Source organism: Mytilus galloprovincialis, chromosome 3 (assembly GCF_965363235.1).
Source record: "Mytilus galloprovincialis chromosome 3, xbMytGall1.hap1.1, whole genome shotgun sequence".
Lineage (NCBI taxonomy): Eukaryota > Metazoa > Mollusca > Bivalvia > Mytilida > Mytilidae > Mytilus > Mytilus galloprovincialis.
Genome location: NC_134840.1, coordinates 71,481,695 through 71,507,444, shown reverse-complemented (window position 1 = coordinate 71,507,444; position 25,750 = coordinate 71,481,695). Strand labels below are relative to the sequence as shown.

General features: G+C 31.4%; 1 protein-coding gene across 5 annotated transcripts; it reads left to right on the top strand.

The window, feature by feature from the left end:
* The first annotated feature begins 241 nt into the window (after positions 1 to 241).
* LOC143068834 (neutral alpha-glucosidase AB-like) lies at positions 242 to 25,487 on the top strand. Of its 5 annotated transcripts, none has more exons than XM_076243163.1 (21): positions 242 to 275; positions 4,046 to 4,147; positions 4,970 to 5,212; positions 5,618 to 5,785; positions 7,127 to 7,181; positions 7,676 to 7,790; positions 8,236 to 8,332; positions 8,628 to 8,729; positions 9,177 to 9,255; positions 10,752 to 10,925; positions 11,611 to 11,672; positions 12,295 to 12,372; positions 13,243 to 13,669; positions 15,639 to 15,735; positions 16,475 to 16,635; positions 17,372 to 17,621; positions 17,954 to 18,030; positions 18,462 to 18,650; positions 19,304 to 19,413; positions 20,526 to 20,626; positions 22,222 to 25,487. In XM_076243163.1, the coding sequence occupies exons 1-21, from the start codon at positions 256 to 258 to the stop codon at positions 22,329 to 22,331; spliced, it is 2,817 nt and encodes a 938-aa protein (XP_076099278.1). In that variant the 5' UTR covers positions 242 to 255; the 3' UTR covers positions 22,332 to 25,487. The 5 variants fall into 5 exon arrangements, with proteins under 5 accessions (XP_076099278.1, XP_076099275.1, XP_076099274.1 ...); XM_076243160.1 differs by having other exon boundaries at positions 7,070 to 7,181; positions 10,767 to 10,925; XM_076243159.1 differs by having other exon boundaries at positions 7,070 to 7,181.
* The last annotated feature ends 263 nt before the right edge of the window (positions 25,488 to 25,750 follow it).

Genomic DNA, 25,750 nt, shown 5'->3' with positions numbered 1-25,750 from the left:
TGATACTGATCATCCTTGCTTTAAGTAATACCGGTCTTCAATTTTGAACAAACCGTAGAAAGGACCAGTCGAAATACGAAAATAAAATTTATGTAACATGTTTTTTATTGTAGGTATGTTGCAATTTATTCTGAGAATTAGTTAGAAAAATTCAAATATACGAGAAATTTGTAGTAAACTTTGTTTTTTTGTTAATAAACATCTTTTCCGAAAACAAACTAATGTTCAAACGCTAAATTATTCCAAATAACAAAGATGGAAACCCCCTCTTTGTGGTAGTTATTTGAGTTATTTCATTTATTGTCTCTTATATTGATTTCATTCATAGGTTTTAACAGATGTATGAGAGTACACCAAAAACCCAATTATTTTTTTCTATATTTATTAATATCATGCTGCCAAAGCGTGTATAATATAATATAGGACATTTGCACACACCGGGCACCTGAAAAATTGATCTAGGTCGTTTGCGTGGTTGAATCTGGTTGGTTGGCCACATCATCAATACATAATCGGAATCAGTTAAATGTTTGATAGTTAGGGCTATCTTGAACTCACACCTGCCTTTGTAAGGTCTTCAGCTAAAGTATATAACATAATATTAATGTAAGGTAATATTAGATATAATTAAACTATTGGCATGCCCTGAATGGATGGGGAAATGGACTTTTGGCCTAGGTTGTACATGTAAATGGTTTATTTTGTTCAAAACTTTCTGTTTGTTCTAGTGAATTATGTGTTCAGTCTTTTAACTTAAAAGTTACAGTCAAATCCTAGAAAAATATTGACAATTTTAAGATAAAAAAAATCTAATTAACCAGGTTTTGTCACTGATCTGTAATGTGAACCTATACATAAGGGTAGTGCCTGTTAACGTCGGGTGTCAAACAGTCATTTTCAGCTACCATTAGCTTCAAATCGGTTAAAATTTCACCATGATTCGTCAGATTAACCTTATCATGATTTGTCAGAGGTCTTAAATAATTATCATCATGATCATAACGGTCATTTTTGGAAAAAAATTAACGAGATTCATCAAAATCAGTCAATGGTTTAATCGTCTAAAAGTAAGTGTCCATTTTATCGTCATACACTAAAAATTACAAATAACGTCATTTGGCAAGAATTTTTACCTTTATTCGTCATGAAGGTACCCCATCACACTGTCACAACCCTTACACATGTAATACAAAGTGATAACTGTTGAGTTCATTCCTGAGCCTGAGAAAGAAATCGTCATTTTAATTCATAATATTTTACAATATGAAGGGTACAGTATCTTAGCAGTTGTATTTAGTTATTTAAAAGACGAAAGTTTTGCAAATACCTGCTAGTCCAAATAAAATTTCAATAGGTTAGGGCATTGGAGTAGTGGCTGATAGTGCTGACCGGGTGGGCTTCCCTTTGACGCTCGAAGTTCAGAGGCCTAAAACTTCAAAAAATAGTGTAAACCTGTGGGCACATAACTGCTAATCATGTTTATTATTGAAATATGCATGGGAAACGACTACATCCGGGGGCAAGTTCAGTTTAAGTATAAAATCGTCAAAATCATAAAAAATAAGGGAAATTTCACTTTTTGTCCAAGTAACCTTTTTTTAGAATTCTGTACCCAGATCAGTTTCACTGCTGTGGTTAATTTGTTTGCTGTGGGTCCACTCTACATGCTGTCTAGAGGAGGGGTCGGAGGGGTCCTGATCCCAAAATCCCTGGCTTAAAAACATGAAATTACGAGGTCAAAATTAAAAAAAAAAAAGAAATCCCGAGCTTAAAATCACCAAATTGGCACTTATTGCACATGATGACCAACTTTCTGGCATTCTGAGTCAAACTGTGAGAAGAATTTTATTAGGCCAAAAAAAAATATATGTCTGTTTCCTGCTTCCAAGGCAAATAAATCAGGGTCGGTAGGTCGGGATTTTTTTTTTTTTTAATTTTTGCACTCCCTGTCAGATTTGCAGTCGGTTACATGTCATGTTTGGTTAAGGTCCTGTACCCCAAAATGATTTAATCCCTTTAAAGAAGCTTTAATTGAATAATCCTCCCAGTGCTAACATTTTTTAAACCTTGATTGTAGCACATTTGTGCTGGGAGCAGCCATTTTGATTGTTTGGGCATAGTAAAATACGGATCTGGATCGGACCGGAAATGAATTTTTCCGGACCGGAAACGATTTTTTTCCGGGTTTGAATAAAAAGATCTAGGGTCGGGGGGTTTGAGTCAGGGTCGGTCGGGAAACAGGAAACAGACATATATTTTTTTTTGGCCTTACTACATTATAAGTTATATGGTTCGCTACTGACCCCCTACTGATCCATATAGGGTTAGTAATATCCATTGGGGGTGAGGCTGGTTGCCGAATTTCCTATGGATTTTATTCACCCTCTATTGTCCGTAGGGGGTGAGTAGTTAACCATATTACAATTTATCGCACACTGGACTTTTTCGGCTGCGTTTTGTTGAAAAATAAACAATGAAACACAACAATATTTATAGATGACGTCACCATTAACACGTCATGAACCCCCTATGAAATTTACTACCCCCCTACGGTCTCATAGGGGGTCACCACGTGACAGTGTTAAACCAATCACAATGTGATATATTATATATGTACATGTATATCATTTATCATTTCAGTCCTCTTGACAAAATAAGGAAATGTCATCAAGTTTTGATCATGTAAAACTTTTGTCATTAAATGGTGGTATCTGTGCTTAATTTGTATAACATTTTACAATTTTGATTCATCTTCGAACTCATCAGTTTAAAGTTTTGAAAATTATGAGTCCAGGACTTATATACTTATCCTAGTGAGAAACAACCCCATTTAAGGAACTAGTTAAAAAAAAGTTGCAGGAAGAAGTGTAAAACAAAATCAAACTCAGTTTAATAAAACTACCCAAACAATGTAATTGAGAGGTTTCCATTAACACATTATTTTAAATGAGTTATGTCCCTTGGAGAAAAAAAAATTATAACTGAAATGGCATTGCATTTGCTCTTCAGCCTAAGATATTTATAAATTTTTTTAATGATCAAAATCAAAGTGTTTTATTTAGTAATTGATCTTGTGTCTTATATAAATAAAATATGTGCAATGGGGGGGGGGGGTCATTGGTACTTTGTTCTTTAATTATAAAGGGTAAAAAACTTGTGAATGTTTTAAATTTTATTGAAAGATTATTTAAGGATGTACTTAGCTGAGGCCAGGTGAAAATTAATAAATTAAGAAGTTAAAATTGATACTTTAAGCTGGTAGAGCATCAATTAAGGATAAAAATAAGCTAAAAATATTGATAGGTCATGGACGTCCTTTCCGAGATATTTGAGATTTAAAATATGGCGGGAAAAGACTGACTCAGACTTTTACCATATATTTGCATTGGTATAATTGGATATATAAATATATATTTATGGGGCAAAATATTTTACATTGTATTGTATGGAAAAACACCAAGGAGTCCGAACATTTGACGCACATTCCAAAACCTCATCTAAGTAAAATTGAGAATGGAAATGGGGAATGTGCCAAAGAGACAACAACCCGACCATAGAAAAAAACAACAGCAGAAGGTCACCAACAGGTCTTCAATGTAGCGAAAAATTCCCGCACCTGGAGGCGTCCTTCAGCTGGCCCCTAAACAAATATATACTAGTTCAGTGATAATGAACGCCATACTAATTTCCAAATTGTACACAAGAAACTAAAATTAAAATAATACAAGACTAACAAAGGCAAGAGGCTCCTGACTTGGGACAGGCGCAAAAATGCGGCGGGGTTAAACATGTTTGTGAGATCTCAACCCTCCCCTATACCTCTAGCCAATGTAGAAAAGTAAACGCATAACAATACGCACAATAAAATTCAGTTCAAGAGAAGTCCGAGTCTGATGTCAGAAGATGTAACCAAAGAAAATAAACAAAATGACAATAATACATAAATAACAACAGACTACTAGCAGTTAACTGACATGCCAGCTCCAGACTTCAATTAAACTAATTGTACATCCTTAAGTGTATTGACTGTAACTTTTGTTTACAGGGTTATGCAGCAAATTTTAGTAACATTGATTTTGCTGATCCAGTCATCTGTGGCTGTAAACAGAGATAATTTTAAGACATGTCAGCAAAGTGGTTTCTGCAAGTAAGTACAAAGAGGCACATGTCATTTAGCTAACAAATTTTAAATTGGAATTTATAGAAATTGTTTACCATATGCAGTGATTTAAACAAGGGTCTAACAAACCTGGATGCAAAGTTCCTCTGAAAAAAAGAAAAAAAATATCTGAAAACATGCTTGAATTCATTTTATTTTTAGAAATTGTCTGTACATTTCATTCTTAGCCTAACTTAAACTTCATGGTTCAACCGCTAAAAAACTAAAATAAAATGATTCAAATTAAGCTTCAGTAATAGAAGTTAAACTCAAAGAAAAAAAATTGAAACTAGAGTACATTTTTACTGGCTAACCATGTTACAAGCAAACTCATGCATTTAAATTGTCAAGTTATGTAACACATTAACAAGATTGTTAGATTTTACTCTGATTTCTCATGTTTGAAGCATTTTGGAACACTTGTTAAAGTATTGATTTTAGAAAAAAATGTATAAAATGAAACTACAATATACATGTAATGACATGTAATTAATTCATACAATATTGTTTCATTTCAGCATTTAAAATTGAGAATGGAAATGGGGAATGTGTCGAAGAGACAACAACCCGATTTGCATTCTTTTAGTCAATTCTTAACATTTATGCACTACAAATTCTTACTGCCGATCAATTCCTTATCATATCGATCACAAAATGGTTACTTTGCCTTTCCTGGTTATGACAGTAGTGCCTCTGAAAGCTTCATAAACTGATCTGTCACATTTAATTGCAAAAAACTGTAACCTTGTGCAAGAAAAGTGTTATAAAAAAATGACACTTTAAATTTGGATGTTTATTTTTTTTCTTCAGGAGGCACAGAGCAATGACCCCAGGTCAAAGTGCATATGAAGTAATTACAGAAACAGTCAATGTACAGTCTACATCAGTCAATCTACAACTACTCAACACAGTCACTAATGTCAAACTTACATTAGAATTGTCAGGTCTGGAGAGAAGTACAGCAAGAATCAAAATCAATGAGGTGGAACCAATTAAACAAAGATATGAAATTCCTATTGGAGATGTATTAGTTGAGGAACCAAAAAGACAAGGGTTTGTTTGTTTGTTTGTTTGCTTGCTGGAATAGGTTATATGGTACATTTTGCTAATCTATCTGATTGTGTTCATAGAACAATGAAGTTAACTTTACGTTTTTTGCCAGCTTGACGTAATCATCCTGATTTATGTATCAATATGACTGTTGTTTACTACATTTAACATTTGTGCACATTTCAAGACAAACTGATTTTTATTAATTGTTTGTTACATCTCTTGCGACACGTAAAAATAGGATAACAGAAATAAACATGTTTTATTTTAAATAAGCTATGCTGAAAAATATTTTGAAAAGAGTGTATTCACTTTAAGTGTCAATGAAAAGCCCATGTTCACTACTGTTATTTTCAATTGTAAGATTTCTTTAAATTTCATTTCAATAACAAGTATTTGTACTTTCAGGTTGAAAAAGTTGGAACAGACAAGTCAGAGTTTAACATTAGGAATAGAGAAAAATAAAATAGTGATCAGTTTTAAACCTTTCCGTATAGACTTTTATACAGAAGATGAACCAGTTGTCAGTATAAATGCTCAAGGTCTACTTAAATTTGAACATTACAGACACAAGCAGTAAGTATGAAAACACAGTTGTTATAGACATTGTTCAATTAAAAGTTTGAATGCGGAAAAGTTAGGTTGGAAAATTAGTTTCTATTCTCAACTTTTGCTCACTTGCAAAAGCACAAACAAATGAAAAAAAAAATATAGTTGTCTCCCTTTTACTGATTTTCCTATTTCAACTTCACTTAAGAAATAAATTGGCTGGTGTGAAGTAGCTATTTGGCCAGCAAGATTTAGCAATTTTGAAAATTCTTTGGCAACTTTAATTGTCATTTTGGCAACACGATTGTTGCCGGCATGGTCAGAGCTAAACATAAACTATTGTCAGCATTCATTTGAACCTTTATGGTTATACTTTTTCAGGAGTCACTGAAGCTATCACTTTGCTCCTATATATTAATGATTTCCTTGCTAATCATTTGTCAAATTTGATTTAAGGATGAATCTGGTAACAAGTTGATCACCTGAGCAAAATATGTAATTTCATGTGTTAAATACTCTCATCTTCCTTCAAACCAGAAAAAAATGAATTAAACACAATATGAGCTTAATGTCACTGTGACAGAAAACTGCAAACTGAAACTTACAGAAATTAGATATCTCTCATATCAACGGATTTGCTAAACAAGAGCAAATAGCACAACAAAAAGAAGGTAAATGTGCAAAGAAAGTAAATATGCAAAGTATGTATATTTCTGCAGATAAGAATAACAGAAAATATGGGATAGGGTGTATCATTTGCAATGTCTCTTTGATTGATTTAATTCACTTTAGCTTTCTGAAGCAAACACATTTTATGATTTTATTGAGATTAAAAACTCCCTCTTGATAAGAGCTGATTGGTCAAATAAGCAGTATTAGATTTGATATTATACCCCCACTCTATAAGTACAATGTAGATTCTATATTGCAAGCACTGTGTGTGTGTAATTTGTTTTGGTGTCACTTTTCTTTGAAACTTTTAAACAGAATTTCAAATGACCTCATATTTGACCAGCAGCATCAATCAGAAACCTACTTCCTATTTACATGTACTTTGAATCTTAAAAATATGTTAAATGAACTTACTATTTTGGCACACTTTTCTTAGAAACTACTGCACAAAATGACTTATTATTTTTTTGTCATTTGATTTTATTGCACAGATGTTAAATTCATATCATTTAAGCACTGCTTTGCACAAAGATTAATGTTTGGCTTGCTTTAAGGAAGATCTAATAAGGCATGCAGGATATTTAAAGGGCACAGAAAGATTTCTGATGGGATTTAGCCCTTTATTATCTGCTGTTTTAGGGGCTGGTTAAATAAGGCAGGTTCTTCTATATTCTCATGGTTTTCCGCACCTTTCAGAGAAGCCCAGCCAGAAGAAAACGTAGAAGAAGCCAAAGAAGGAGAAGAGCCAAAGGTAATAATAAAATAAGTAGGAAACTACTTGGGTTGATCTGATTGATGGTGTCTAACACCACCTTTTACACTATTTGTTATGGATGCCTGTTTTTGTTGGTTATGGAAGCTGGAGTGCCTGCAAATTGTCCTGCAAATTTTAACAGTCTCTTGATGATCTATGAAATAATGTAAGAAAATGAACTAAAAAATCTCAATCATTATTCAAGGTTCTTAAACTATAACTAGAGCATGTCATGAAGTTCTGCACAGTTCTCATCTATTTCTCAGTGTTTACAGTATGAACTGATTACTCATTTTCAAACCTTTATGTGGAAACCTTGAATTTTGTAAAGAGGATTTGATATGAATTCATGATACAGAATACCAATGATTTATTCATTTCAAATTATTTTTATTGTGTTTTATTACAAATATTGCACAATATATATCAAAATTAAAGAATAACTGTAGAAAAGATTCAAAGATATTTTTATATTTCATGTGATTTTATAGGAAGGAGATGAAAATGCTGAAGAAAAGCCTGCTGAGGAGGAACAAAAGAAGGATGAGGAGGAACCAGATCTATGGGAGGAAACATTTAAATCATTTACTGATTCTAAGCCACATGGTTAGTTTGATGTACAAATTGATATCTCTTTTTACCTAACACAAAAAGTGATTCCTTTCAAGTCAACTCTTGCTTATGAAGTGAGAGACTGAATAATTGGGATATTGCTTGTGACTAATGGTGTAAACACACACATTTGTTACTTATATACGGTAATACCTATAGAATAGACAGACAATTATTTAAGAATTAGAATGAATCACGAACAGACACCAGACTCCACTATAAAACAATGACAACCAAAAGTGTTTTTTTTTTTAACTTAATTACCCTGGATTGTATTTACTTATTCTTACTGTTTTGTAAGTTCACAGAATTTGGAATTTTATATTCAATGGGTTACAAATTCTTACTCTGAGTTTCAATAATTCTGTTATTCAGTTTTAAAAAGTAGAACTAAAAAATACTTTGTTTGAGAACTCAATAATTTGTTATCTATTGACAGGGCCAAGTTCTGTAGGATTAGATGTATCCTTCCCAGGATTTGAGAATGTTTATGGTATACCGGAACATGCTGATGATTTTGCCTTAAAAACTACAAAGTAAGTTCAACATTTGTTTTGTATGTTAAAATTATAAAATCATTAGAGAAGATAGACACTTAGTTTCAACTGAATTTTCTTAAAACTTTATTGTGGGTAACTTAAATGTAAGTGACCAATTCAGAAATGTTCCATAATGGAAAGACAATTTTTTTGAATGAGCTGATGGATCTAGGTTAAAATTAATTTAAATGCAATATGGATATGAATAGAACACTTAAACAGTGATGTATATAAAAGTAAAACATTTTTGTATGCTTGAATGTTTCTAAACGGTTTGATGTTATATTTTCAGAGATACAGATCCCTATAGATTATTTAATTTAGATGTGTTTGAGTATGAACTGTACAATCCTATGGCTTTATATGGAGCTGTGCCAGTTATGATGGCTCACAAGTACGTATTAATGAAGATGTGCACGAAAGTGATAAGTACTTTATCTTGAGCACTATCAGTTATGATGGCTCGCAAGACCTGTTTAAGTATGGCTCACAAGTAAGTATTATGGTAGAAGTGCACGAAAGTGATAAGTACTTTATCTTGAGCACTATCAGTTATGATGGCTCGCAAGACCTGTTTCAGTTTAAACTATACAGTCTCATTCCTTATAGGTAGACAATATTTTTAAAAATGCACTACTTAGAATGTCTTATTTTGAGAAACACAAGTTCAACATTTATTTTGAACACAGAGACAGTGGAAAAATTGCACAACAAATGGAAACTTCATTTGTACATTTCAAATTATCAGTGAATTCATAATACATTGAATGAATTTCAAAATGCTCTTGTTCAATATGTTAAACTGATTTATTTCTTTTTGATTAAAATATTTTTTATTTAGTGAGAAAAATACAGTTGGAATATTTTGGCATAATGCAGCAGAAACCTGGATCGACATAAAATCAAATGTAGCAGATAAGGTAAGGTTCCTAAGATTAGAATTCCAAATAAATTGTGGTCCAAACACATTTCAGATAACATCATGTTCTAGATGAACTGAATGCAAAAGCAACCCAGTAAACTGCCATATGCAATCATTTACAAAATCAGAAATTCTTAGTTCCTTCATCTTTATTTTAAAGTCATAAGAAAAGAGTGACCGGTGAAAAATAATGTTCTTCCAATTCTTGAACCAATGCATACAAACATGATAAACTAAGTCTTCTGTTCTAGAATTTTTCATTTTTTTTTTGCATAAATTTTGTATAATCGTCAATTTTTTTTTCAATCGGTCAGTGTTGTGAAAATATGGCAGGTGAGGTAATTAAAGTTTGTGTTTTGAAGCCAAAGTTTAAAGATTGTCACCTGTTTGTCAACAATCAACAAAAAATCAACAAAAAAGCATGGAAATTGAGCATGTGTTTAACATGTAAATTCAGATAATAGTTTATTTTAAGGACATCCATGCGTATTGCGATCACTGGATTTTTACGAGATGGGTCACACTGAGGTCACTTTGCATACGGAAAATATGTCAGGGGAATTGCTTCCTGGAAATAAAGTAAACTTCTTCTAAATATGAATAAAGAATTTTCTTCAGAAAAAAGTATATGTACATAAGTTTTATAATGTAAACTATCCATTGAGTTATAAAAAACACATGCATTATTTTTTTTAATTTGAGGTTTCTTATGACTTTAAAGCTCTCCCTAATAATAAAAAGAAATTGTAATTTTCTGTAGAATGATATTTTGAAAATCGGCAGTCCACTATGAAAGTGTTTTCATCTTTTAAAAATTATTTTATTTCAATAGTTTTAGAACCTTTTAATAAACAGTTACAGAATACCATAGATTTATAACATATATAAGTCTTATAGTTTCATTATGAGGCAGTACCAGGTAATCAATCAATCATTATTATTGGTTGTATACAATTTTCTTGGATTTAGTGGTTACATGTGAACCATGAAATCAAAAGTTCAACGAATTGAAGATTTCTATATGCTTTGTATGCAGAGATTGTCAAAACCACGAAATCAAATATCAACAAAAATTGTAACCCACAGAAATGAATGAATTCTCAGTACTGTAAACCAACTTATTTTCGCGTTTTAACCTTTCTTGACCACTTCGCGACTATTTAATTTTGGGATTATCTGATTTACTTAATGAATTTTAAGAATAACAGATCCACGTTTATCATATTCGCGATGATTTATGTTCGCGTTATTTTTCTTCTCATGAAAGTCGCAAAAAATAAATCAAAATAAGTTGGTTAACAGTATATGGTAGTCAAAGAAGATATAGTAGCTCCTACAAATTGAAAAGTATGAGTATATATGAATATAAATGAAACTCCAGAAAATATACATGCTTACAAACCATACTTTTTATTGCCCACATACAGTACTTTGTACTTTGTATTGTCTTCTTGTAGGGTTTGTTTAAGATTTATATAACTTTATGATTTGCAGAATTTCTTCTCCAAGGTTGCTGACTTTTTCAAGCAAGATTCTGATATTCCTCAGACAGATACACATTGGTTTTCAGAGAGTGGTGTGATAGATTTGTTTGTTATGCTAGGACCAAAACCAAAAGATGTATTTAAACAGTATGCTGTGTTAACAGGGACCACACCTGTTCCTCCAGTAAGTTTAATTAATTTAATATTCGAAAAAATATCATCACAGGGTTTCTCAATGTACACATTTGTGTTTGGAGTTTAGCTTAGGTTCAGATCAGAACACATGTTTTACAGACATCTAAAAACAGAAGATGACCATACATAACCTATTGTTATATTACACCCCATTGATATATTTTACATGGCAAAAAAATTACCCATACAAGCTGAATGTCTGTGTATACCTTTACATGGGGAGAGACCTCTCCTGATTATTTTTTTTTCACTTGTTTATGTAAATGATTATAATGAAAATGCTAATAAAATGTAAAACTGGTATCTTGTTTAGTGTCATCCCTAAATACTATGAATGTTTAAATTAAATTACATTTTGAAAAGTTGCAGATTTTGTAAGTTTTAAGCAGTATGTAGATAATCAAAAAATCACACATTGTTTTCCCCCAGTATTTTCAAATTGCACCATGGGATATAAAACAGCACTGTTTTTCCTAAAATGAAATCACTGCATTTATAATGCATTCTATTCTGAAATCTATACAGAAATTCATAATTTTCTTAAATCATGTCAGAATTAATTTTTAAAGTTTTATAAGGACTTCATTTTTTTTTTAGAAAATCTTCTAATTCTGTATCAAAATAGTTAAACCTATAAGCATAATTTGTTATATTTATGATTTTATTTATTTCAGTTGTTTTCCATAGCATATCATCAGTGTAGATGGAATTACAATGACCAAGATGATGTTAGAAAGTAAGACTCGCTTTAAACAACTTGAAAGTTCTTTTAATAATATTGGTGCAAAGGTTTCTTTTTTCAGTAGCAAAAGTAACTAATTTTGGAGATTAAACAATAAGAAATTTACAATTTAATGAGCTTTTTAAAGAGGAAATCTGTAAACGTATTTACACTTTTGGTATTTAGATGTATTTTGCCTCCGAATGACCTTATATCACCTCCGAATAACCCTTTTGACGTCAAGCAAAATTATTACTTTTTAGTTATGACGTCAAATGTTTTGAATTATGATGTCAAAGTTTACGGGAACCTGTGTGATTATATGTAATGGCGGACAAATTTGCATACAAGTGTAAATACGTCTATTCACCACAATAGTTGATACCTTTGGATTCAGACACCTTATGTTTTTAATAAAATGTCTGTATCTGATATCAGATCTGCAACAGATTTAGGAGATTAAACAATATAAACATATGATTTAAGGAGATGTAATTCTTCAATACAGACAGAGGGTATCGTTTTTCTTTTCTTTTTTAAAGAGAAAATCTATTCACCACAATAATTGATACCTTTGGATTGTAATAGGGAGATGCCAAGCTATTCAATAATGATGATCACCTGTATGTATTTTCAGTGTTGATGCCAATATGGACAAATTTGACATTCCATTTGATGTGATTTGGTTAGATATAGAGCATACAGATGGTAAAAGGTAAGTTGTAAATTTGATATAGAGTAGCAGTAAGGCCATAAAAAAGAATAGGCTTGTTTGCCCAAACCCTACCTACCCAGAAAAAAACTGCCTACTCAAATTCTTTTATTGTCCTGATTTGAAGAAGTTTTTTTTTAATCAGATAGGCATGAAGACTAATAAACATCCGATACGTAAATTTCTTTTAAAAAAAAAAAAAAAAAAAAAATGCCTACCTACCTACCCACTTTTTCAACCTTGGGTAGGGTTTGGGCAAACCAAAATATTTTTAATTGTGGCCTAATACACTTATTGTTGCTTACCCTGGAAGCACCTCACTCCATTTGGAGTTCATTCGATTCTCTTCCTTTAGTTGTTTACCTAGATTATCATCTTCTTAATAGATTAACAAGATTTTTATATGGATAAAATACTATTGCCTTACTTTATTGATTATATTTATGCTTTCAGAGAAATACTGTTTAAACCGGCAAAAATAACTATGAATGCTTCCTGTTTGGTGTAAACCAAGGCTCTGTGTTGAAGATCGTACTTTGACCTATAATGGTTCACTTTTACAAATAGTGACTTGGAAGGAGAGTTATCTCTTTGGCAATTATACCACATCTTCTTATATCTATGAAAGATATCTTTAGTGTTAGCCAGTAATGGACAAAACAACTTCTCATTTGAAATGTCTTTATATTGACTGATATGGAAGTTGAGGAATCTGAATGTTTTTCATCTTGTGTCCAGATTTCTATCTGTTAGTTAAAAACCAAATCCATGTGTGCACTTGCTTTTATAATTAAGAATAATACAGATTCTTTTCAGTTTGAAGCAAATTGCACTGGTGATCTGAACCTTGCATTGTTGATGTTTATATTGTAGATATTTTACATGGGATGGAAACAAGTTTTCACACTCTGTCGACATGATAAACAATGTAGCATCAAAAGGTCGTAAAATGGTTACGATTGTGGATCCACATTTAAAGAAAGATGATAACTACAAGGTGTATGCAGATGCTAAAAGTAAAGATTTATTGGTGAAAAATAAAGATGGTAATGAGTATGATGGATGGTGTTGGCCAGGATCCTCCGCATGGCCAGATTTTACTGACCCAGAGGTCAGAAAATGGTGGGAGTCTAAGTTCCTGTTGTCTGAATATGAAGGTAGTACTAATGACCTACACACATGGAATGACATGAATGAACCTTCTGTATTTAATGGTCCAGAAATCAGTTTCCATAGAGATGCAAAACATCATCATGGATGGGAGAACAGAGATGTACACAATATATATGGTCATTTAGTGGTAAATATTATCAATTAGGCGGATTTGCTATTGTGTGTGTATAAAATGAAGATGTGGTATGATTGCCAATGAGACAACTCTCCACAATGACTCAAAATTTAAGATATAGGTGACCGTACAGCCTTTAATAATGAACAAAGCCCATACCGCATAGTCAGCTATAAAAGGCCCCAAATCACAAATGTAAAACAATTCAAACGAGAAAAATAAGGGCTTACTTAATGTTCAAAATAATGAACGTAAAAACATATGTGTAACACAGCAACAAACGACGACCATTGAATTACAGGCTCCTTACTTCGAACAGGCATATGTGTATGTTTGCAAAACATGACAATTAGTACCTATAAAAAATGCTTCAACTATGTAGTACTCAACAGGGATCTCCATGGCCTGTTTAACGATGGCTCCCCGCCATCGTTCAAATGTCTTGCGCTATCGTCAAATGACTCGCGCCATCGTTAAATTGTCTTCCGCCATCGTTCAAAACTTCATCGTTTTTTGTAGCCCGACGCCATTTTTTTTATCAATTATAATCAAATGCATGTAATTGCATAACCCTTAGGCTTTTTATATTATAATGCAATACAGTTCTAACGCCTGAGGGATATCCGGATTAAGATTGCTAATCACTTCTACCTGAGCTTGTACAGGTAGATCAACAAACCAGACAGGAGAATACTATCTGAGAAAAGACGATCCATTTGTCGAATTAATCAACTAAGATTCAGCAAATGATTATGATAATTTAGATTAAATAAATAAATTAATAATCCAGTTGCAAATAAAACAGTTTAACAAGTCGAACACGTGCTTTATTTTGACTTACGCAATCAGCATCCCCCTTTTTTAAGAAGTACAAAACAAGACGAAAAACAGTAAATATTATTTCATCACAAATAACTCGAGTACTGCTGTAACGATAATTTAGAATTACTTTAAAAGTTTAAAAGTAAAAACTTAAATATTTCCTGTAAAGAAATATCGTATCGTAATTCCGAATTCATTTCGTATATTACAATTAAATTGGTACATCCGCGTTTCCGGTTTCTATTCAGACTCGAAAGATGCATGTTGCACAGCATCAATTTGCCAGGTAAAGTCATTAAAAACCTTTTCATTTGTCAACGTTTGCTTTACAAATCTCTTTAACCTTTTACATAACCCGTACGAATCGTTTTGTTGTTGCTGCAAATCAGCCATACCGGTAATGGGTTCTGAATTTGACAGTGTCCATGAAAAATAAGCTCCACATCATATGATTTTTAACCCCCATAACAAGTACCAAAAATACAAGAATATCTACATGGGGACCTTCATGACAGCTTTTGGTCATTTTTGACTAAGGGGGGACCATGAAGACTTGGCATTTGAATGGTTAAACACGGAAATAAATGAAAATATTGATACTTCTAATTCTATAATGAAAATTCAAATAAATATAATTTAAATAAGCAATGAATTAGCATGTTCACCATTCCTTGTATGGAGGGATAAAATACTTCCGATCGCGCTACACTGTACAGCGTAGACACGGTTTGTAATGGTGAAAGTTCCTCCATCGTTCAATTTTCATCCATGGAGATCCCTGACTCAACTTAAAATTATGAAACCAATGAAATAGTTTCTTCAAATAACATTTATAACCTTAAAACCTTTATTGTTTAGCAAATGTCTATAAAACTAAAAATCATTGAAATGAATATTAATATCAGAATCAAATGAAATTTACCATCAAACAAAGAGTACTCTTCTATGAAAAACATACAAAGTTGTGAAATTTCCCTTTGAGATATAAATAATTTTTATTATCAGATAAATTAAAACCTGCCTTGTGCATAAGCTTTTACCTGATTTGTAATGTTTGAAGATTTTTGGTGAATTATATTTTGATTCAGTTGTGTTAACAACAGAAAATTTCAAAATTAGTAGCACTTCTTAAAAATGTATCTTTTTTCCTGTGTTTTAGCAACAAGCAACAGCAGATGGACTGATATTAAGATCTGATCACAAGGAAAGACCTTTTGTATTAACTAGATCATTCTTTGCTGGTTCACAGAGAAATGGTAAGAATACTGTTAAATAAATAATGTTTGAGCATTATAGTTTGTTTCAGAATACAAGTTTTACATCATGTTTGTGAAAACCTTCCATACACCAATTTTCTAGTCAAATCTAGGTAATTGAATGGTCTAACAACTGCATTACTCATTTGTTATACTTCTGGAAACTAATGTACTCATATCTTCTAAGTTTTGGTTTCTTCATCTGTCTTTTAGTTTGTTTGTTCATTTGCCTTGTAATCACATCTTCTCCTATACAGGTTGAGGGATATTGATAAAACTGAAGGCTGTTGTAAAACACTATCTTAAAATGCCCATATAGAATATTGATTCCAATTGTAGATACTCAAAGCTTACTTCAACATTGCAATATGTGATAATAGTCTCTCATAAGCACAACTTCTAAAGTGCTAGAAGGATATTAATAAATTTTACACAAGTGTAGACACTTCCTGAGGATTTGCTTACAGGAATATAATCCTTGTCCAAATTGTCAAAGGGGAGATAATCAAATTTGCAGAGTTGGATGGAATCACTTTGTGAGTTGACTCAGAAACAATATTGGTTACAGCTCCACCTATTGTATTGATGACTTTGGTATTCTGTTATAACCTTTTCCATCACAATTCTTGCAATAATAAAGATCCCAGAAGTTCTTAATTTAAATTCAATTATTTCAACATGAATCATGTAATAAATAGCTATAGGCTAAACAAGTTAATTGAGTATTTTTTTTTTTCAGGCGCTGTATGGACAGGAGATAATATAGGAGAATGGAGCCATCTCAAGGTGTCCAATCCTATGTTGTTATCATTAAATCTTGTTGGTATTACCTTTGCTGGAGCTGATGTTGGTGGCTTCTTCAAAAATCCTGATCCAGAATTACTCACAAGATGGTGGCAAGTAAGTGGGTCGAAATATTGCACATGTTAAGCTCAAAGATTCATCTGGTGCTCACTTTTTGGCAATTCACTGTTTCAGAATCTAAAGAACTATGCATAATTTCATTGCTTGTACCCAAAAAAGAAAATAAAGTCATTTATTGGTTCATTTTGCATTGTTTAAGATGTTTTGAACAAATACAACATTATGCTGTATACATTTAAAAATACTACCAAAAATGCATTAGAATCTAAAATGTTGAATTCATGTATGTTTACAATATCAAGTTTTGTTCTAGTATCTTGAAAGTTATTCTTCTTTGGACATATGTCTTTGATATTCAACACACACATATTTGAAAGCAACTAATTTTGTAGTAAAGCTATTTACACAACTTTCGTAAATAAAAAAAATATATGCAAATTTCAATTGTCACAAATAAGTCTGTTTACAGTATGTTATGCTGGAATTGTTCAATTAAAATAACCTTAACATTTAGCAAACATAAATAGGCTGTTATGAAACTTGGAAATAAGCTAGTCTTCAAGATGAAGAATTAGCATCTTCAGAAAAAGTTAGATTTTTAAAAACTCTGTATTTTACTGAAAAATGCTCTCACATTTTACAGTTGGCATTACACTTTTTATCTGTCAGCAGCAATCCGCAGGCAAGCTATATAGGGTTCTGCAGAATTTTTGGAAACATTTTATAAATTTAAACAAGTAATTATTTCACTGTATGAAATTAAATTTTGCAGGCAGGTGCATTCCAGCCATTCTTCAGATCTCATGCTCATATTGACACCAAACGTAGAGAGCCATACTTGTTACCAGATAATAATATGAAGATTGTCAGGAATGCCATCAGAGCAAGATACACATTCTTACCCTACTGGTATACTGTATTCTATAACACTTATAAAAATGGGGGACCAGTCATGCAGCCACTGTGGGCAGAATATCCAGAAGATAAATCAACATTTAAAATGGATGATCAATTCCTAATAGGTAAGTTAGAGGACCGGTAAAATGAAAACGAAAGAGTTCTAAGTAACTGCTGCATAATCCCATAAACTCGTTTGGGATTTTTGAATATCAGAGGGGGAGAGGGGGGAATGTTAAATCCAAAAACATTAGTTGTATTGTGTTTCATTATCAGTGTCATAATCTTTGTCCATGTTATAGCGTCTCTGTAGTTACAGTTTTTCAACTGCCAATTGTTTTAATGAATGCAAACTTTGTTAAATTCTTAATTTCATTTTACATTTAAACAAGAAAGCTTTTTAATAGAGCTTTCATTTTTTTCCTAACATTTGCTAAATGCATTGTTCTGTTTTTAGGTCCATCATTACTGGTTAAACCAATCACAGAACAAGGGGGTACTGGTACCAATGTATATTTCCCTGGAGCTAATGATGTGAGTATACTGCATGCAGTTCATTCTCTTAGTTGATTGGTTACTAGTCTGACATATGACAGCTTTCAAAATGCAAATACATTTTCTAAATAATGAGTTACTTCCCTTTGCACTTAATTATAATGTCATGATACCAAGCTGTATTTTATTTTTCTTGATGTTTGATAGATAAATGTTCATAATTGTTGCTTTTGTAGGAATAATATTCTTTTCATGCAGTAAATTAAAACCAATTATCTTCTAAGACCAAAATTGAAACAAATTGGCTTTTAAGGCTCTCACAGAAAAATGGTTGTTCAATTTGTTGTTTATATGTAGGACACCAAAATTATGTGCTCTGTAAACTTTTGATTAATTGTTATAACAAATCTGAATAATGGTAACCTGAAATTCAATAAATGAATTTAATTTATTAACATTTTTTTCATTAGGTTTGGTATGACATTTTAACAGCTGAGAAATATTTGGGAGGAAAATCAATTTATGTAAATGCTCCATTAGAAAAAATACCAGTATTCCAGAGAGGAGGTTCTGTCATACCAAGAAAAATGAGAGTGAGAAGATCGTCTGGACTGATGCATGATGATCCAATCACATTGTTTATTTGTCTTGATAGACAGGTAATAATATAATACCTTAGGCAAAATAAATAATACATGTGTTTCTGCTTATGTGCTGCAAAATAATCCATAGGTAGGTAGGCAATATCATTTTGATTTAAAACATTTTTTAGCTGGTTACTACTATGGAATCAGTTTTACTTTAACAGTGCTTGTTACAAAATGATATAAAAAGTGTTTGTGTTGGCACTTAAAATTAGGGTCGAAAGAGTTACCTGAAACACATGTATTATTTGTTTTGGTCTTATAAATATAATTTGTTTAGTGGCTAAGTATGAAAGACAAGTCAACTTTTTGATAATGTAATGTGATAGATGGCTTTTCAACATCGGAATTGAATAAATAAGCTGAAGGATTAAATACTGTCTCCTTTTGAAACAATCATTTCTCGCTTTAAATAAATAAAAAAATGTTCAAATGGTGTGTATAAAATCTAGATATTAAAAAAAATCTTAATGCAATTTACTTTGACTGAATAGCAGCCAGTCTTACTGAAAAAGAACTGGATACATTCTAGTTGTAAATATTTAATGTATGTGTCAAGTGAATTATGTGTATCTCTATATGAGAAAATATCTATTACATTTGTACATTGTATATCTGAACCAAGAAATCAATTTTATGAATCCTAAACTATAGTTTATTATTTACAGGGTAAAGCTAGTGGTGATATGTATGCAGATGATTACCATACATTCCAATATCAAAAGGGAAAATATTTACATAGACAGTTTACATTTTCAAATAATAAGTTAACTAATAGGTAAGATTAATTGTTAGTACTGTGGATTCATCTATTTTCTTGGTGCCAATTTATGTGGATTAAGGTGGTACCCAACACTTTCACTAAAATTAACTTGGCTCGTTTAATTTTAATAAAATTTTGTCAAAGTATTTACTTTGACCCTTTAACAAAAATATAAAAATTTCAAAAATTTTGAACCAACCATTTTGTCAGAAAATTTACACTGGTTATATAGCAGTTTGACTAACACCAATTTTGATCATTGAGAAGCTTAATATTCCTTTTACAACACAACGTAATTAAAACGTTTAGATGACTTTACAGAGTTATCTCCCTGTAGTGTTAGGTACCACCTTAAGGACAAAAATGATTTTTTCATAGATATTTGATTTCATGGTTTTGCCAATGTCTGGATTAGACTCTATAGAAAAGAACAAACAAAAATGCAGACGAGACATGGCAGGGTATATATCCAGCCATCATCTCTAACAACAAAACACAAAAGTATAGATCTTAAGAGTACTCACAATTACTCAGAGTTAGTTTTAAGCCAATAACAGCTTAAACAAATCATGTAACTAAGACTAAAATATCAATAAGCTCACCTCCAACATTCAATAGATTTAGTGTATAGTTAGTCAAGAGAAAAACATGAACATGTGCAATGCCAAAATATAGGTATCAACAGATTATTGTACTGTGAAAGTACATATGTGTAATATTCAGTATGGTTTTAATCTATTGATAACAAAAACAAAATTCATATTTAAACAATATTTTAAAATTGATTTCATTAATGGATTGATGAGTTTACCTGGATTGTATCTTAATTTCTGGAGGTAAACAACGTTACTGAAAAAATAAGATGTGCTTTTCCATTCACCTATTTTACATGTATTCTAAGTTAGCCAAACCTGTATATAAAGGTCACACTTTGGACTTGGGGGAAATTGACCTTTGAATTTAGGTTCAAAATACAACCTACAATGGTGTAATGAGGGTGACTTCCAACACTGGTTTGCTCTCAATTGAGGTGACTGTTACAAAACAGGTTTTACTGTATGTTACCGGTATATATATTCATATTCCAAATTTCAGAGGATTTCAACTGTATTCTTTTATATTTTTAGCAATGCAGATAAAAATGGTGTTTTCGAAACAAAAGAATGGATAGAAAGAATATTAATTTTAGGAGTTCTTAAAAAGCCGAATGGTGTTGCAATTAAAATAGGTTTGTATTACATTACACATGTTTTGTAAAGATAGTTTAAAAGTTATATCTGATATGTGTGCAGTAAATTAAGGTTATAATGGTTTGTGACCTGGTCAAAAGAGGTTTCTGAAATCAGCTTTCATTTGAAAGCTTTAAGTAAAGCCATGGTTATATTTGTTTCTTTAACATTTTAATTCAAAGATATTGTTTAGATTAAATTGAATGTAAGCTACATTTTTAACCAGATTATTGATTTGGGGATTTACGGCGGCCTGGCGGGCGGCAACCAAATGTTGTCCATGCATTTACTCGTGAACCTTTCAATCAAAGCTTTTTAAATTTCATTATGTTGTTACTGACAACAAAATGAAGGTCAAGCTTAATAATGACAATTTTGACTTTTACTGTTCAGGAGTTATGGTTCTTGAAAGATTGAAAAATGGCGTTTCCAGTCGTGTCCGTGCATTTACGCATGAACTGTTCAACCATAGCTTACCAAATTTTAATATGTTGTTACTGATGACAAAATGAAGGTCAAGTTCAATAATCACGATTTTGACTTTTACCGTTCAGGAGTTATGGTTCTTGAAAGATGGCGTTTCCAGTCGTGTCCGTGCATTTAGTCATGAACTGTTCAACTAAAGCTTTTCAAATTTTAATATGTTGTTACTGATGACAAAACGGAGGTTAAGTTCAATAATGTTGATTTTGACTTTTACCGTTCAGGAGTTATGGTTCTTGAAAGATCGAAAAAGGACGTTTCCATTCATGTTGTTGCATTTACTCATGAACCATTCAACCTAAGCTTTTTAAATTTTAGTATGTTGATACTGATGACAAAATGGAGGTCAAATTTGATATTGACGATTTTCACTTTCACCGTTCACCAGTTATGGTTCTTGTGATATTGCCAGGACACAAATAAATGTTAATAAATCCAGTTTGCTGTCGTTGTGACAGCCTCTTGTTTAAGCTTACTCTGTCACCTGTAATCACATTTTCCTGTTACCTTTAAGGATATTATATACTGCCAAAACATTACGTGTAATAATTGTAACATAAAAATAGATATTGCAAGTTGTAATGAACTTATAGAAATAACATGTACATACAAAATTAGGAGGTGAGCAGTTTATTACTTCTTTATCGCTATTTTAGGATTTTTTCCTTTGATCTTGCTGACTGATTATATCTTTTCTTAGCGGAGTCTAGTGGTATGAAACATTATCACTAGAAACTAAGGGGGCACATGGCGTTGTTACTGAAATTGACAACGTCGTCAAAATAGCGATAAACAGATTGTCATTGGTCATCTCAACTCGATTGCTTTTCTCACTTTTGCTGTATCTGCTCAAGCAAGAAAGTCAATCTGGTTGAGATGATCAACGATAACCTATAAATATCAATACATTTACATCTCCTTATTATAGTAGTGGATCTTTTTAAATCAAATACTTTTGTCTTCTGTTATCTAAATTCAAAGTCCATTTATATATAACATCAGTTTCCTTTGAATTGTTAGAGGTTTTCGAAAACTTTTTTGTATATGACTATTTATGTCCAGACCCTGTTTAAGTAACATATTTTGTCAATTTTGCTTTTGTATATTTCAGGAAATCAGCAACAACAATTAGCTTTTGGATATGATCCTAATACATCACTTTTAGCAATTAAGAAACCAGGAACTAAATTGCAAGAAGATTTTGTCATCACACTTCTGTGATCCATGCTATAAATAGGATCTACTTACCATTACAATCTGTCATGTGATTATTGTGTTACTAAAAATATAGATGATGTAATTTGGGTGTTAATGTGATCTCTAGATGAATAAGTGGGTGTATGTGTAATGAATAATTGTTGTGGATGATCTTGTCAGAAAGTTTTGATAGTGCTTAATATACTATGTAACATGTAATAGGGTCACATTCTTACTTAATTACTGAAGAAAAATATTTGGGAGTTTTCTTAAAATACAACAGTATTATCGCACATTGATCGGTTTTGAACTTGTCAAGATGGTGAAAGACAGATTGTCTTAAACTTGAACTTATTGAAGAAAAATTTCAATTGGATGAATTAAATATAATCTCTAAGAGCTAGTAAATTTGTCAGATGTTTAGGTGGATAATCTAAACATAAACTTTATAATCATGTAATTCCAATAGCAAATAAATGTTTCTACATGTTTTCTCCCACATTTTCCTGTATTTTGTTTATACACGTAATTTTTATTCTTTAAATGTAGTGAATCTTGAGTATAAGTACATTCCGATTCTGTTTATAGATATACAAGTTAAAAGTAATCTGTCTTGTAATGAAGATTCAATTGTGAAACATGGCCAGTTAAGGTAATTTCCTATTCTTTTGTTCATAGATGCGTTGGATACTTAATTAAATTCCCAATGTGCAATTTTTAGGAAATATTCCATGATAAGGAAAATATTTCTAGATTACATTCAAAATTGATTATTCTGAAGAAGAATGAAAATTTATCGAGTTCAATACCTCAACATGCTTTTATATGAGGTTCAATAGTGCTAGAATGTATTGTATATATGTTGGTGTTAGAAGGGGAGATAATTTATAGGTGATTCTTGGTGCATGTTTACAAATCAAAGTTTTTTTCTACAACTTCATCATAGTTTAACATTGGTGCAATTGCTAGTCAGTCTGTCTCAATGGTATTTGATAATTGTAAACCAACTTATTTTCGCTGAGACTTGATTTCACATTTAGCCCTTTCTAGTTCATTTCACCTTATATTATTTCATGATTTTCTAATTTTATTGATGTAGTTAAATAATTCAAGATCAAAGTTTAACATATTGAGGACGGGTTATATTTACGTTATTTTTCTACTGGCAAAAGTCACGAAAAATAAATCGCTCTGGGAAAATTTGTTGGTTTACAGTATATGTTCAAACAAATGAGAGAGGACACAACATCAGTGAGAGAGAAATATCAATTCTGCATTAAATAATTTTTTCCATTTTGTGATTTATTGTGTAGGATTTTGGATATAAATTTGATATATTATAAATTATGTAGTTAATGATTTTGTTTGTATTCAATATATAGTGAGTTATTTAAATGGACAAAACATATTGCAATCATACACATATAAATGTGCAAATTAACAAGTATTTAAGGGTAAGCCATTTGAAACCAACCATGCAAGGGATGTACAGCCAGTCAAGGTTGTTAAAAACTTCCATCGTCGAATGTAAATTAGGGATTAAATGCAATGTTTAAGAATGTTAAGATTGTGACAGTGTGGACTTTACTATGATAAAAACATACATTTTACTTTCTGTATGTTATTTTCTACCACATGTGATATTATTTTCTTATGATTTGTACATTCACTCATTAATTTGCTAAACTGCACTTCAATTCTAAAAATTTCACCTTATGCATCGTGTCATTCTGTTAACTTGATGTTCTTTCGTAATTCATTATTGTGCGTTTTGGTATTTCACTATGTAAGGGAAGGGGTGAGGAATACACATATTTGTTCACTAGGCCCAACGGTCATGTTTATCTACTGCCATCACTATGTGTATGTACGTTCATTGTATTCCAAATATCTTGCTCAGCTTATTTAAAATAGATTGACTTAATCATTCTCAGGATGCCCACTTTTCAAAGTATGTCTGCTGACATACATATAACCTAATGACCCAATTACCTATGAACTTTGGACTCTTTTTCTTCATTATTGTGCTTTTTGGTATTTCACTATGTAAGGGAAGGGGTGAGGAATACACATATTTGTTCACTAGGCCCAACGGTCATGTTTAACTACTGCCATCACTATGTGTATGTACGTTCATTGTATTCCAAATATCTTGCTCAGCTTATTGAAAATAGATTGACTTAATCATTCTCAGGATGCCCACTTTTTAAAGTATGTCTGCTGACATACATATAGCCTAATGACCCAATTACCTATGACCTTTGGACTGTCTAGAAAATAACTGTCTGCATCTTGATTGTCTGTTGTCAAAGAGGATATTTTAATTGTTTAAAAATAAATAATTACCTGATTTTTATATCAGAGACATGTAAATCATTCTTTCCTTGATTTCACTCCTTTAGTGTAGGAAATTTCATGAAAATGACAAAATTTCTGCTCATTGTTCTAATAACCAATGAATTGGGAATCCATGCCCCATAGTTTTTTTTTAAGATAATGATAATAATTTGTACCTGATTGCAGTTTAATACAAATGATTCATAAATATATATATTGATCACAAGGTATTGAAAAGCTTATTGAAATGAAGATCAACATTTAGATGCTAGCTGGCAATGCAGGCTTGGTGAGAAGATATACCTAGATTTATACCAGTAAACAGAAGTTAAATTTTTAAAAAGAATACGTACTATACTTTTTATTTCAGAATTTCAAATTCTAAAAATACATGAAATAAATCATTCATATGTTTGTCATAACTTATTTGATACAGCTGAAAACATTTTATACAATTATGGATCAATTAGAATTTCATGTTTTAATTAAAGTGAAGAAAATGATCCATTATTGCAATATATTAAATACAATCAATCAGATGCATACCTTAGGATTATGTTTTGCCTTAAAGTGTCTTTTACGTTATGCAAAAACATTTTTTTTCCATTTAGAAATTCAGTAGTATTGTCATTTAAAAAATCTGAGCAAAAGTCCTGTTATTTTTCAATTTTTCAATTTTTAACTTAATTTTAAGTGAAGTATACATTTTGTAGATTCAAACATTTGTTATTTAGTAAAGTCTTCAAGAGGAATGAATGCACTGTAAAAGTTAAATTTATTTGTTCAGTTATATGGATATTTTGTATGGAAAATAATGAAGACAATTAAAGTTTCTATTCTGTATATTTTGTGTTGTTGTCAAACTTATTTTTTAGGCACACTTGGAACGATAGATAATAAAACCAGGCATATCTGTATTAACTGTCAAATTTACCTTTGGTGTGTCAAATCAAAGATTTTAAAATCTGTATTTTCTGCCTCTCCGCGTAGCATGCAAAATAAAGTAGTAAGATCATACACTCGTGGGCTGGGAGTCATAAAAGTGTGTCCTGATAGAGTGACAAGTCTTCCTGCTGACTGTTACCTTGTGAACTAGCATATTAAAA

Bases quoted from the DNA above. Each gene is read 5' to 3' on its own strand.
- LOC143068834 (XM_076243159.1), top strand. From the start codon at position 256: ATGGAAACCCCCTCTTTGTG. The intron at 9,256-10,751 runs GTAAGGTTCCTA...TATGATTTGCAG, and splicing joins AATCAAATGTAGCAGATAAG to AATTTCTTCTCCAAGGTTGC. The intron at 12,373-13,242 runs GTAAGTTGTAAA...TTTATATTGTAG, and splicing joins GAGCATACAGATGGTAAAAG to ATATTTTACATGGGATGGAA.